The sequence below is a fragment of the Myodes glareolus genome, chromosome 4 (assembly GCF_982192425.1).
Source record: "Myodes glareolus chromosome 4, mMyoGla1.1, whole genome shotgun sequence".
In the NCBI taxonomy this organism is placed as follows: domain Eukaryota; kingdom Metazoa; phylum Chordata; class Mammalia; order Rodentia; family Cricetidae; genus Myodes; species Myodes glareolus.
Window position 1 is genome coordinate 121624366 of NC_142029.1, and position 14641 is coordinate 121639006.

Here is a 14641-nt window from a genome sequence, read left to right on the forward strand (position 1 = left end):
CCTTTAGATTTTTCCTTCTAGCACCTTCTGTTAGGCTGGATTTGTAGATAGATCCCGTTTAAATTTGACTTTATTATGAAATATCTTATTTTTTCCATTTGTGACATCTGAAATTTTACTGGGTATAATAATCTGAACTGGCATCTGTTGTCTCTTAGAATCTGCAGCCGATCTGTCCAAGCCCTTTTTGCTTTTAGAATCTCCATAAGAAGTCAGGTATAATTCCAATAAGTCTGCCTATGAAATCAATTTAAAAAGAAACAAAGAGAACAATACAAAGAATCACCTTTAATCCCAGCACTTGGGAGGCAGAAGCAGGCAAATCTCTGTGAGTTTGAAGGCAACCTGTCTACACAGAGAGACCCTGTCTTAAAAAAGCAAAAAACAAAAAAATAAATAAACAAAAACACAAAAGAATCAATGAAACAAAGAGTTGGTTGATAAAATCAACAAGATAGATAAACTCTTATAAAGCAAAACACAGACAATAACCAAATTAATAAAAATCATAAATGAAAGGTAGGCATAACAACAAGGAAACATAACAACAAGGAAATCCAGAGAATCAAAAGGACATACTGTAAAAACCCAGACTCCACTGAAATGGAAAATGTAAAAGAAATGGATAATTTTCTCAACACATACCACATGTCAAAATTAAACCAATTTAGATAGACCTATAACTCCTAGTAAAATAGAGGCGGTCATTAAGTTTCCCAACCAAAAAAGGCAAAGGGTCAGATGATTTTAGTGTAGAATTCAACCACACTCTCAAAGAAGAGCTAATACCAATACTCCTCAAATTATTCACAAAATAGAAACAGAAGGAACAATGCTCAATTCATCTGATGAGGTGCCACAGTTACTCTGATACCCAAACCACATAAGGGCTGAAAAAATAAAGATAATTACAGACCAATTTCCCTTATGAACACAGATATAAAAATACTCCATAAAATTCTTGCAAACTGAATCTAAAAATCACATCAAAAAAGATTATTCCAGAGATGCAGGAATGGTTCAACATACAAAAATCTGTGATTGTAATCCACCAAGTAAATAAAGTGACGAAAACATCCACATGATCACTTCTTTAGATATCAAAAAAGCATTCAACAAAATCCAATAACCCTTCATGATAGAACTCCTGAAGAGATTAGGAACAAAAGGGACATACCTAAGCATAATAAAAGCAATTTATAGCAAACCATAGTCAATATCAAATTAAATGGAGAGGAAGTCAAAGCAATTCCACTAAAATCAGGAACAAATTCTCTCTAAATCTATTCAATATAGTACTTGAACTTTTAGATGGAGCGATATGGCAACTGAAGGATTATAAAGAAATACAAATGGAAAGGAAGATTTTATAGTATCATTATTTGCAGATTATATAATACTACACAGAGATGACCCTAAAAATTCCATGAGCAAAGTCCTATCACTGATAAACAATTTCAGCACAGTGGGTGGAAACAAGGTTAACTTAAAAAAAAAAAAATCAGTAGCCCTTCTATACATAAATGACAAGTAGACTAAGAAAGAAATCAGGGAAACAAATATAGTAGCATTTCAATTGTATTTTAATAAATAAAGCTTGCCTGAAGATCTGAGAGTAAAACAACCCTACTAGTCAGTCTTATAGACCAAGTAATGGTAATACACACCTTTAATACCAGTAGCCATAGTAGTTGACCATAGAAACTGGGAAATGCATGCCTTTAATCTAAGATGTGCACACCTTTAATCTCAGAACTAGATATGACTATAAAATGAGAGGAAACAGCGCTCAGATACAGTCTCATTCAAAGATTCCTGGAGGCAGGATCACCACGGATGGAGGTCGAGGTAAGAGCCAGTGGCTGACTGCTTTCCGTTTTGGTTCTTCAGGTTGAGTCCCAATGTTAGTCTCTGAGTTTTTAATTAATTGTACTTCAAGCAACACTTTTCACAATTAGCCACAAATAATATAAAATAACTTGGGGTAATTCTACCCGAGCAAGTGAAAAACTTGTATGATAAAATCTTCAAGTCTTAAAGAAAGAAACTGAAGAAGATATAAGAAGATGGAAAGATTCCCCATGTTCATGGATTGGAAGAATTAACAAAGTACAAATGAATAGCTTAACAAAGGCAATCTATAGATTCAACATAATCCCCATCAAAATTAGAACACAATTCTATAAAGCCCTTGAAAGGACAATTCTCACCATCATAAGAAAAACCCAGGATAGCTAATAATAAAAGAACTGCTGGAAGTATCACCATCCCAGATTTTTAGTTGTACTAAAATTTTTAGTTGTAAAAATTTTTAGTTATAGTAATAAAAACCTCATGCACTAACATAAAAACAGACAAGTGGATCAACAGAATCAAAATGAAGACTCAGACATAAATCCACTCAGCTATGGATACCTAATTTTTGATTAAGAAGCCAAAAATTCACACTGGAGAAAACGAGTTTCTTCAGTAAATGGTGCTAGCCAAAACTGGATGTCTGAATGACACCTGTCAGTATGGATACAACCAATAACATAACTGACAGCTCATGCTGATAAAGATGTGAATGGGAACTACTCCTCTACTGCTGGTGAGCCTGTAAACTTGTATAACCATAGTAGAAATCAATATGTTTCCTCAGAAAATTGGGACTCAATCTACATCAAGACCCAGCTATACCACTCTTAGGCATATACCCTAAGAGCATTCCATCCTACCAGGACACCTGCTTAACTATTTTCATTGCAGCTTTATTCATTGCAAACACAAACTGAAAACAACCTACATATTCGTCAACAAAAGAATGGATGAAGAAAAAGTGGTACATTTATACAATGGAGAATTACTCAGCTACTTAAAATGACATCATGAAAATTTCAAACAAATGGCTATAACTGGAAAAAAATATCCCAAGTAAAATAACCCAGACCCGGAAAGACAAATATGGTATTTATATATAAGTGGATATTTGTTGCTAAGTAAGTGATAATCAAGCTAAAATCCATAGATCCAGAGAGGATAAAGAATAGGTTTCTAGCGGGGAATCCCTAGGAAGGGAAATAGGTGTTGTGGGGGGTGGAGGGAGACAGGAGGGTGAGGACATGGGTGGGAGGGATCATGTAAGATGGGTGGGAAGGGATGGAGGGAGAGAGTACAGGGAGAAATAGCAGGAATGAGGGGGTCAACTGAGGTTTGAGTGGAAATGCAATTTCCTGGAATCTGTGTGGGTGACCCTAGTGAGGACTCTGAGCAACAGAGGTTATGAAGTCTGAACTGACCATCTTTGTAGCCAGGCAAGGTTTTAAGTGGTGGGACTGGGTTGCATTTAGTTGTGCTGTTGGCCCAAAAGGTACTGAGGAGATTCCTAAATAACCTAAGCTGATACTAGGACAGATCATTCTCTGAAACTGAAAGCATCATTTCTTAGTACAACATCTATACAGCTCACTGAACGTGAGAGACTGAGCTCCTCTCTAAATTCTACATCTACATCTATATCTATATGTACAGTGAAGAAAGTACAGAGCTTTCACCCTTCTGTTACAATCAGTTTGGTTCAAGAAGATATTCTGCAGGTTATGGAAAGAGAAACATGGAGCCAACCTATTGGAGGAGAGCGCTACTTGTTTGTCTCTGGCTGCTCAGCCCAGAAATAATCACACAGAAACTATACTAATTAAATCACTGCTTGGCCCATTAGCTCTAGCTTCTTATTGGCTAACTATATAAATGTAACCCACCTCCATTAATCTGTGTATCGCCATGTGGCTGTGGCTTACCGGCTAAAGTTATGGCATCTGTCTCTGGTGGTGGTGGTGGTGGGGTACATGGCTTCTCCCCTGATTCCACCTCCTTTCTCCCAGCATTCAGCTTTGTTTTCCCCACCTACCTCTATTCCCTGCACAGGCCTAAAATACTTTCTTTATTAACCAATGGTATTCCCAGCATACAGAGGGGAATCCCACATCACCAACCCAGCTACAAAACCTTCAACCTACAACTTGTCCCACTTGAAAGACGTGAAGGAGCAATGGTGACAAAGAACTTGTGAGAGTGGAAAATCAATATTTTGTTTAACTTGAGTCTCACATCACAAGAAGGAAGCTATTACCTACATTGCCTAGATGGCCAGGAACAAAATATAACTGGCAAGAAAAAAAATAATAAAATGATTCCTAATGATATTCTCATCTGCTCATAGATAGGTGTCTGTGCCCTCATCATCAGAGAGGCTTCCTCCAGCAGCAGATGAGAATGGGTGCAGAGACCCATGGCCAGATATTATGTGGGTGAGAGAGACAATTTAAATTGGAGGTCTCTACAAGGTTCCCCCCACTTATATATCTGGGAAACCTGAAGAAGAGGGGAAGGTAAAAATAAGAGGAGATAGAGGGTACCAGAACACAGCCCACTGAATCAACTAAGCAGGGCTCACATGGTATGGCGGCTTGAATAGGAATGGCTTCCATAGACTCATGTGTTTGACTACTTGGTTCATATAGGGAGTGGTGCTATTAGGAGATATGGTCTTGTTGAAATAGGTGTGGCTTTGTTAGAGGAAGTATGTCACTAGGCGGTCTGCTTTGAGGTCTCAAAAGCTCAAGTCAGGTCATCTCAATGCCTGCAGATCAAGATGTAGAACTCTCAGCTCCTTCTCCAGCACCATGTCTGCCTGAATGCTACCATGCTTTTCACCAGGACATTAATGGACTAAATCTCTGAACTGTAAGACTACCCTAATTAAACATTTTTCTTTACAAGGCCTTCCATGGTCATGGCATCTCTTCAGAGCAATAGAAACTTTAACTAAGACACATGGGCTCACAGAAACTAAAGAAGAAGGCACAAGGTCTAGATGGGTCTGTACCAAGTCCTCTGAATACAGGTTATGGTTGTTAGCTTAGTGTTTTTGTGGGTCTCTTTTGCCTGCTTTTGGGACTCTTTTGCATCTACTGGGCTGCCTTGTCCAGACTCAATATATAGGCTTTTGCCTTGATTTATTACATCATGTTTTGTCCTGTTTGTCATCTCTTGGAGATCTGCTCTTTTCTGAAAAGGAAAGAGACTAGAAGTATGGATCTGAGGAGATGAGGTAGAAGAGAGCTAGGTAGCACAGAGGGTGTGGAAACTGGCCACAATATACTGTACAAGAGAAGAATCTATTTTCAATAAATAGACAAATGAAAGCACAGAACAGGCTATTAATATAATAACATGATCATTACCTTGAATATTTGAAATGTGCGAGTTAAAATTTATAAACAGATCAGAATTCATAAAAAATTTATGCAATATTTTAATTATTTTTATATACATACATAAATTCTCATACATAAATTCTAGCAGTAGTATGTACTGACGTCAAACAACTAAAGATGCGTTTTCACTAAAACAAAGAAAAAGTTAACTTTCAGATGATTAAGCAAAAGCAATGATGATAATAAGTGAGAAAAAGTAAGATGTAGCAAAGTATTCACAACTGAGAACTATAAGTGAAAAAAGGAGGGAGTTTACTCTATTACACTTAAATTTTTTCTTTAAATTTAAAATCTTTTTAAAATAAAAAGGCAGTACATTTAAAAAGAAAACAAAGAAACAAAAAAACTCGGCATACATCCTAGGTGGTTTATACCCAAATAATTTGATGTGCAAGCACAGGACATGGCTTAAGCAGTTCAACAGAAAAGATTAAGAAATCTTACAAACAGAAAGTTTCCATCAGTCACCAAGGTTACAACAATACATACCCATGAGTCCAAAGGTATCTAGATTCTCCTGTCATCACCAGCAAACTCCGACGAGGTAACATAACTTGTACTGTGACACCCTCCGGGTGCTTAAAATCCATAACAATCTTAGAGTAAAGACAAATGTTGAAAGGTTATCACCAAGAAAAGAAGGGTTAATACTGAGTCTAGTGTCATACATTCCAAAAATTAAGGATGGTTCATTTATGCTGACCATATTCTAGGTTAACAGCTAAGTAAAGCTAAAACTTCCTCTAACACAATAAGGACAGGTGACCCACTGGGGTGACAAACTTTTACATTGAATATGAAGTGAAGTTCAGAATCCACATTTCTAAGAACATCGCAGGCAACTATAAGGCAGGTAGTAAGAGGAAAACAGCATGTGAAGCACGAAGGCAGGTCACACAGGATTCTGTAGCCACAGCACTCTCCTAGCCAGGCTCTTTGGATTCTGAGTCATGTTTAAGAGTCAGTTAACATCTCTCTTCCCTAGTTTTCTTAACCCTCACAGATTGCTGCATGAATTACATAATAACGGATATGGTACATAATTAATAGAGAAAATAGCAGATTTTTACCACCCATGGAATGCTAATAAGTAATGATCTAAGGGAAAAATAATTATTAGATTCCGAATCTTAGTTAACCTCTGTGGTACTCTGACAGAAATAAAACACTAAAATACTAAATAAAATACTAAAAGATGTCCAAGAAAACAGTATAACTTTCTCTGATGTACATTCAAATATTCTAAATGGCCCTGCAAAAATACAATACTCAAGAAGATATTCTGTCTTAGGAACCCACCAAATACTACAAACGGCAGCAGTTGATGAACAGGAATTTGAAGGGCATAGTGCAGAACTGAGAACAGTATTTTTTGAGTGAACAAATAAACCTATTTGAAAAATAAATGTGAGCTAGACAGTGGTAGTGCATGCCTTTAATCCCAGCACTTAGGAGGCAGAGGCAGGCAGATCTTTGAGGCCAACCTGGTGAACAGAACAAGATTCAGGAGAGCCAAGGCTACACAGAGAAATTCTGTGTTTTAGGTTGGGTTTTTATTGCTGTAAAGAGACACCATAGTCATGGAAATTCTTATAAAGAAAACATTTAATTGGAGTGGTTTGCTTACAGCTTCAGAGGTTTAGTCCATGATCATTATATGGGGAACATCAAAATATCTGCAAGCAGACAAGAGGAAGTCAACTGACTGTCACACTGAGGAAAGCTTAAGCAAAGGAGAACTAAAAGTCCTCTCCCACAGTGACACACTTCCTCCAACAAGGTCACACCTCCTAATATTGCTACTCCCTTTGGGAGGCATTTTCTGTCAAACTGTCTCAAACAATAAAAAAATATTAAATGAACTGTTTTAGGTTGGAGAGATAGATGCCTCGGTGGTTAAGAGCACTGGTCACTCTTCCAGAGGTTCTGAGTTCAATTCTCAGCAACCACATGGTAACTCAGAGCCATCTAAAGTGGTATCTAATCCCCTTTTCTGGCATAAAGGTGTAAATTTAGAAACAACACTCATATGCATTAAATAAATAAATAAAATAAATGTGATCAGAAAATATAAGTAGGATAAAGGAATTTAGCCTGTATCCTTCTTGAAGGTGACTACATCACAGTAGTTGGGAAAAAAAGTTAAATAAATGTGATTAACTATCACTGCTATTCAAAATAATAATACTGGATCTAACTAGATATTATATAAAAACTTTCTGTAAATAATAACCAGACAAGTTTACATTTGTTTCCTTTTGGTATCAATCTAAGTATAGTAAAGTGATGATATTTGATTTTCTACAAACTTTCTTTCCCAAATGTTTACAAATACTTTTATTTAGTCATATTCTAACATCAGTACTCATAAAAGTTATGCATAAAAGTTATAGTTTTACAATGAAGTATGCTTGTTTATCACTGGCTTAGAATTATATAAAAAACTAACAAATTGTTGGAGAGATAAAGTAGTATTTGACTAAAGCAAATATATTAAAATGTTGATTGAAGGATCTAGGAAGCAAGTTTAGGGGTGTTTACAATTCTATCAACTTTTCTGTATGAAAATATAAGAAATTGATGAAAAGGGGGGTAAAATCTAACATGTCTTGCAAAACCAATGTATATAGTTTTTGATTTTCTGAAGTTAAGCTACGGTCCACAAAGAAGGATAAAATAATGAACAAAATTATTTTATTAGAGATGATCATTGGTGCATTAAATTAAATCCCATGCTGTGATAGGGAAGGATTCTAGGAGATTTGTTTCCAGTTTGCCAACAAATTTATCAGTCATCATGTCAAGTATCAAAGATTTCAAACTTGAATGCAAAGTGCAGGTTCTCACTCACCTAAAGGTTAGAGGCAGAGACCCACATTGGAGCACTGGACTGAGCTCCCAAGGTCTAGCTGAAGAGTGGAAGGAGTGAGAATATGGCAAGGAGGTCAAGACCATGAGAAGCTGACCCACTGAGACAGTTTGCCTGAGCTAATGAGAGCTCACCAACTCCAACTGGACTGGGAGTGAAAGAGCATGGGATCAAACTAGTCCTGCTGAATGTGGCTGACAGTTGGGGCAGACTGAGGGGTCACTGACAGTGGCCCTGGGATTTGTCTCTACTGCATGTTAGGATTGGAGGTGGGAGGGATAGGAGGGAGTGTGGAGGAAGTGGGAGGAGGGGAAGTAGTGAGAACTTGGATTGACATTTTTTTAAAGTAATAAAAAAAAAATTATGGCCAAAATTCAACATTTTACAAATGGAACAAACATTTAACTTGTGAAACTCAAACATTGCCCCTGGCATCAAAGGAAGGAAATGTTTTTCAAATTCAGAAATTGCAATCTAACCAAATAAGGACAGACAAACATAAACATGAGACTAATCAGTTTCAAAACATTTGTCGTGATATACACAGACCATATGTCAAGGAAAAAAATTTAATAACCAATAACACAAGGTTATAAAAAGTATATTTTAGAGTATAGAGAGTACTTATTACTAATGGATATTATTGTCCTGTCCTTGCCACTATATCTATCAAGCTGGCATCTACTACCTAAAACATTTCATTAAAAACTAGTCTTGGGTTTTTTATAAATACTTATTTATAAATAGGTATGAACTAGAACCAAGTTTTTGCCTTATCTAGTTTTTAGTCTACTCTCATTACCAATATATAAAGATCTGAAGACAATTACATTGGCTTTACATTTCTAGTTTCTAACATTATTTTGGAAAATTAAAAAAAAATGATGATAAAAGCTGTCATCTGGGGCTTATATACCTTATTCCTATTCTTTGTCTAAAACAATATAAATGTAGGAGATTAGAGAGATGCATCAGTGATTAAGAGCATCGACTGTCTCTTCCAGAAGACTTAGGTTCAAGTTTCAGCCCTACTTAGTACATAACCATCTGTAGCACTATTTTCAGGGGATCCAATAACCTCTTCTGGCTTCCACAGGTACTGCATAAATATGAAACACAAAAGAGCATACAGGCAAAACACCCATACACATTCAAAAAAATTAAAAACATCACAAAAATTTTAAAAAATACCTTAAGATGATACATAGCACTGATATTCCAGCACTTTCTAACTCAATGGACAACTATAACAGCAAATAAGACAGTCAACAAAATGTGAGCTTTCTATATATACAGAAAGGGAAGAGAAAGAAGAAACACCAAAAAGATATTCCAAAACAGAAAAACACCACAACAAATGATATCAAGGAATGAATCTAACTGCAAATTAGATATGAATAGAAAATTACTTGCAAGAAAAGAACTGATTAACACTTTCAAAATCTGTCTTCTGATTTCACACATTATTATATGTGTACATCTCTACTATATGTGCTTTGACACATGAAAGCCTGCACTCAAAGACCCACAGATAATTTTGAACCAAAAATGCAAGCATAAACAGCAGAATGCATGAGATGGAAGGGAGAATCTCAAATGCTGAGGATACAACAGAGAAAAGAAAACAGGCTCAATGGTCAAATAAAACATTAAATCTAACAAATGCTGAAGACAAACTATCCAGGAAAAATGGGACACCATGAAAAGTCCAAACCTAAGAATAATAGGGATAGAAGAAATCCAACTCAAAAGCATAGAAAATATATTCAAGAAAATCATAGAAGAAAACTTTTCCAACCTAAAGATATGCAAATGAAGATACAAGAAGCTTAAAGAACACCACACAGACAGCACCAAAAATTAAGTCCCCACACCACCTAATAATAATAATAAAAAACCTAAACATACAGAATAATGGAAGACTATTAAGAGCTGCAAAAGAAAAAAGCAAAGTAACATAGAGTCAGACCTCTCAGAATTTTTACACCTGACTTCTCAATGGAAACAATAAAAGCCAGAAGGTACTAGTCAAGCATTATGCAGACATTAAGAGAACATGGACGCCATCCCAGACTCCCATACCCAGCAAAACTTTCAATCACAATAAACAGACAAAACAAGAATCAAATTTAGCCAATACCTACTCACAAAGCCAGTACACAAAGTACTAGAAGGAAAACTCCAACCCAAGGAAGTTAGGTATATCCAAAAAAACAGAAAATACATGCTCTCATAGCAGTAAATCCCAAAGAAGGAAAAAACACACACAACATCCCTAGAAATGAAAACTAATATGAAAGGAATTAGCAATCACTGGTCATTAATATCCCTTAATATAAATGGACTCAACTCACCCATAAAAAGACACAGGCTAACAGAATGGATACAAACACAGACTCCATTCTTCTGCTGCATACAATAAACATGCCTCAACCTCAAAGAAAGATATATCTCCTCAGAGTAAAGGGGACCAATGGAACTGAATTGAAGACCCAGATATCAATCCACACGCAATGAACACCTGATTTTTGAGAAAGAAGTTAAAAATATAAAATGGAAATAAGAAAGCATATTCAACAAATGATGCTGGCATAATTGAATATCACATATAGAAGAATGAAAATAGATCCATATTTACTGCAACACATAAAACTCAAGTACAGGAGTCATCGATCACTGGTCATTAATATCACTTAATATCAATGGTCTCAACTCACCTATAAAGAGGCACAGACTTAGAGATTGGATACGAAAACAGGATCCAACATTCTGCTGTCTACAAGAAACACACCTCAACCACAAAGACAGACACCTACTCAGAGTAAAGGGTTGGGAAAAGGTTTTCCAAGCAAATGGACCTAAGAAACAAGCGGGTGTGGCCATTCTAATATCTAACAAAATCGACTTCAAACTAAAATCAATCAGAAGAGATGGAGATGGACATTTCATACTCATAACAGGAACAATTCATCAGGAAGAAGTCTCAATCTTGAATATCTATGCCCCTAATATAAAGGCACCCACATATGTAAAAGAAACTCTTCTAGAACTCAAGGCAGTCATCAAACCACACACACTAATAGTAGGAGACTTCAACACTCCTCTCTCACCAATGGACAGGTCAATCAGACAGAAACCTAACAGAGAAATAAGAGATTTACTGGAGGTACTGAATCAAATGGACTTAACAGACATCTATAAAACACTCCACCCAAATAGGAAAGAGTATACCTTCTTCTCTGCAGCCCATGGAACCTTCTCGAAAATTGACCACATACTTGGTAACAAAGCAAACTTCCACAGATACAAAAAAATATTAGTGACCACCTGTGTCTTGTCAGATCACCATGGATTAAAATTAGAATTCAACAACAATGCTACCCCCAGGAAGCCAACAAACTCATGGAAGTTTAACAGTCAACTACTAAATCACCCCTGGGTCAAGGAAGAAATAAAGAAAGAAATTAAAGTCTTCCTTGAATATAATGAAAACAAAGACACAACGTATTCAAACCTGTGGGACACAATGAAAGCAGTGCTAAGAGGAAAGTTCATAGCACTAAGTGCCCAATTGAAGAAAACGGAGAAAGCACACATTGGAGACTTAACAACACACTTGAAAGCTCTAGAAAAAAAAGAAGCTGATTTACCCAGGAGGAGTAGAAGACTGGAAATAATCAAACTGAGGGCTGAAATCAACAAAATAGAAACACAGAAAACAATTCAAAGAACCAATGAAGCAAAAAGCTGGTTCTTGGAGAAAATTAACAAGATTGACAAACCCCTATCCAAACTAATCAAACGGCAGAGAGAGAACTTGCAAATTAATAGGATCAGAAATGAAAAGGGGGACATAACCACAGACACAGAGGAAATTCAGAGAATCATTAGATCTTACTACGAAAGTTTATATGCCACAAAGGTGGAAAATGTAAAAGAAATGGACATTTTTTTAGATAAGTACCATATACCAAAGTTGAACCAAGACCAGGTGAACAATCTAAATAGACCTGTTAGTCGTGAAGAACTAGAAGCTGTTATCAAAAATCTCCCTACCAAAAAAAGCCCAGGACCAGATGGTTTCAATGCAGAATTCTACCAGAACTTCCAGGAAGAGTTAATACCTATACTCCTTAATGTATTCCACAATATAGAAAAAGAAAAGTCACTGCCAAACTCCTTTTATGAAGCTACAGTCACCCTAATACCAAAACCACACAAAGACACAACCAAGAAAGAGAATTACAGGCCAATCTCACTCATGAACATCGATGCGAAAATTCTCAATAAAATACTGGCAAACCGAATCCAAGAACACATTAGAAAAATCATCCATTATGATCAAGTAGGCTTCATCCCAGAGATGCAGGGATGGTTCAACATACGCAAATCTATCAATGTAATCCATCATATAAATAAACTGAAAGAAAAAAATCATATGATCATTTCATTGGATGCTGAAAAAGCGTTTGACAAAATTCAACACCCATTTATGATAAAGGTGTTGGAGAGACTGGGGATACAAGGATCATACCTAAATATAATAAAAGCAATATACAGCAAGCCGACAGCTAACATCAAATTGAATGGAGAGAAACTCAAAGCCTTTTCACTAAAATCAGGAACACGACAAGGCTGTCCACTCTCTCCATACCTCTTCAATATAGTGCTTGAAGTTCTAGCAATAGCAATAAGACAACATAAGGGGATCAAGGGGATTCGAATTGGAAAGGATGAAGTTAAACTTTCGTTATTTGCTGACGATATGATAGTGTACATAAGCGACCCCAAAAACTCTACCAAAGAACTCCTACAGCTGATAAACACCTTTAGTAACGTGGCAGGATACAAGATCAACTCCAAAAAATCAGTGGCACTCCTATACACAAAGGATAAAGAAACGGAGAGGGAAATCAGAGAAACATCACCTTTCACGATAGCCACAAACACCATAAAATATCTTGGGGTTACTCTAACCAAGGATGTGAAAGACCTATTTGACAAGAACTTTAAGCCTTTGAAAAGAGTAATTGAGGAGGATACCAGAAAATGGAAAGACCTCCCCTGCTCTTGGATTGGGAGAATCAACATAGTAAAAATGGCAATTCTACCAAAAGCAATCTACAGATTCAATACAATCCCCATCAAAATCCCATCAAACTTCTTCACAGACCTTGAGAGAACATTAATCAAGTTTATATGGAAAAACAAAAAACCCAGGATAGCCAAAACAATCTTATACAATAAAAGAACTTCTGGGGGCATTACCATCCCTGACTTCAAACTCTATTACAGAGCTACAGTATTGAAAACAGCTTGGTATTGGCATAAGAACAGAGAAGTCGACCTATGGAATCGAATAGAAGACCCAGATTTTAACCCACAAACTTATGAACACCTAATTTTCGAAAAGGGAGCTAAAGGTATACAATGGAAGAAGGAAAGCATCTTTAACAAATGGTGCTGGCATAACTGGATGTCAACCTGTAAAAAAATGAAAGTAGATCTATATCTATCACCATGCACAAAAATCAAGTCCAAATGGATTAAAGACATCAACATTAATCCGTCCACTTTGAACCTGATAGAAGAGAAAGTGGGAAGTAGTCTACAAGATTTAGGCACAGGAGGCCTCTTCCTAATTAGGACCCCAGCAGCACAGACAATAAGAGAAACAATGAATAAATGGGATCTACTGAAACTGGGAAGCTTCTGTAAAGCAAAGGACACTGTCAGTAGGACAAAAAGGCTGCCTTCTGACTGGGAGAAGATCTTCACCAACCCCTCATCAGACAAAGGTCTGATCTCCAGAATATACAAAGAACTCAAGAAACTAGGCACTAAAACTCTAATTAACCCAATTAAAAAATGGGGTACTGATCTGAACAGAGAATTCACAACAGATGAACTTCGAATGGCCAGAAGACACTTAAGGTCATGCTCAACCTCCTTAGCGATCAGGGAAATGCAAATCAAAACCACTTTGAGATACCATCTTACACCTGTCAGAATAGCTAAACTCAAAAACACCAATGATAGCCTATGCTGGAGAGGATGTGGAATGAGGGGAACACTCATCCATTGTTGGTGGGAATGCAAACTTGTGCAGCCACTTTGGAAATCAGTGTGGCGGTTTCTCAGGAAACTGGGAGTCAACCTCCCTCAGGACCCAGCAATTCCTCTCTTGGGAATATACCCTAGAGATTCCCGAACAAACTACAAAAGCGTTTGCTCAACTATGTTCATAGCAGCACCATTTGTAATAGCCAGAACCTGGAAACAGCCTAGGTGCCCCTCAATGGAAGAATGGTTAAAAAAGGTGTGGAACATATACACATTAGAGTTTTACTCAGCGGTAAAAAATAATGACATCTTGAATTTTGCATGCAAATGGATGGACATAGAAAACGCTTTACTGAGTGAGGTAAGCCAGACCCAAAAAGAGGAACACGGTATGTATTCACTCATAAGTGGATTCTAACCATAATTTAAGGTCTTTGAGCCTATTATTCGT

General features: G+C 36.7%; 1 protein-coding gene across 4 annotated transcripts in view; it reads right to left on the reverse strand.

Moving 5' to 3' along the window:
* The window catches only part of Alkbh8 (alkB homolog 8, tRNA methyltransferase), a 77226-nt gene that overhangs the window by 21917 nt on the left and 40668 nt on the right, over positions 1-14641 (reverse strand). For all 4 annotated transcript variants that reach the window (XM_087905905.1, XM_087905907.1, XM_087905904.1 and 1 more), the window contains one exon: positions 5748-5854. In XM_087905905.1, coding sequence (XP_087762031.1) covers positions 5748-5854 — 107 coding nt within the window. The remainder of the gene's footprint in view (positions 1-5747; positions 5855-14641) is intronic.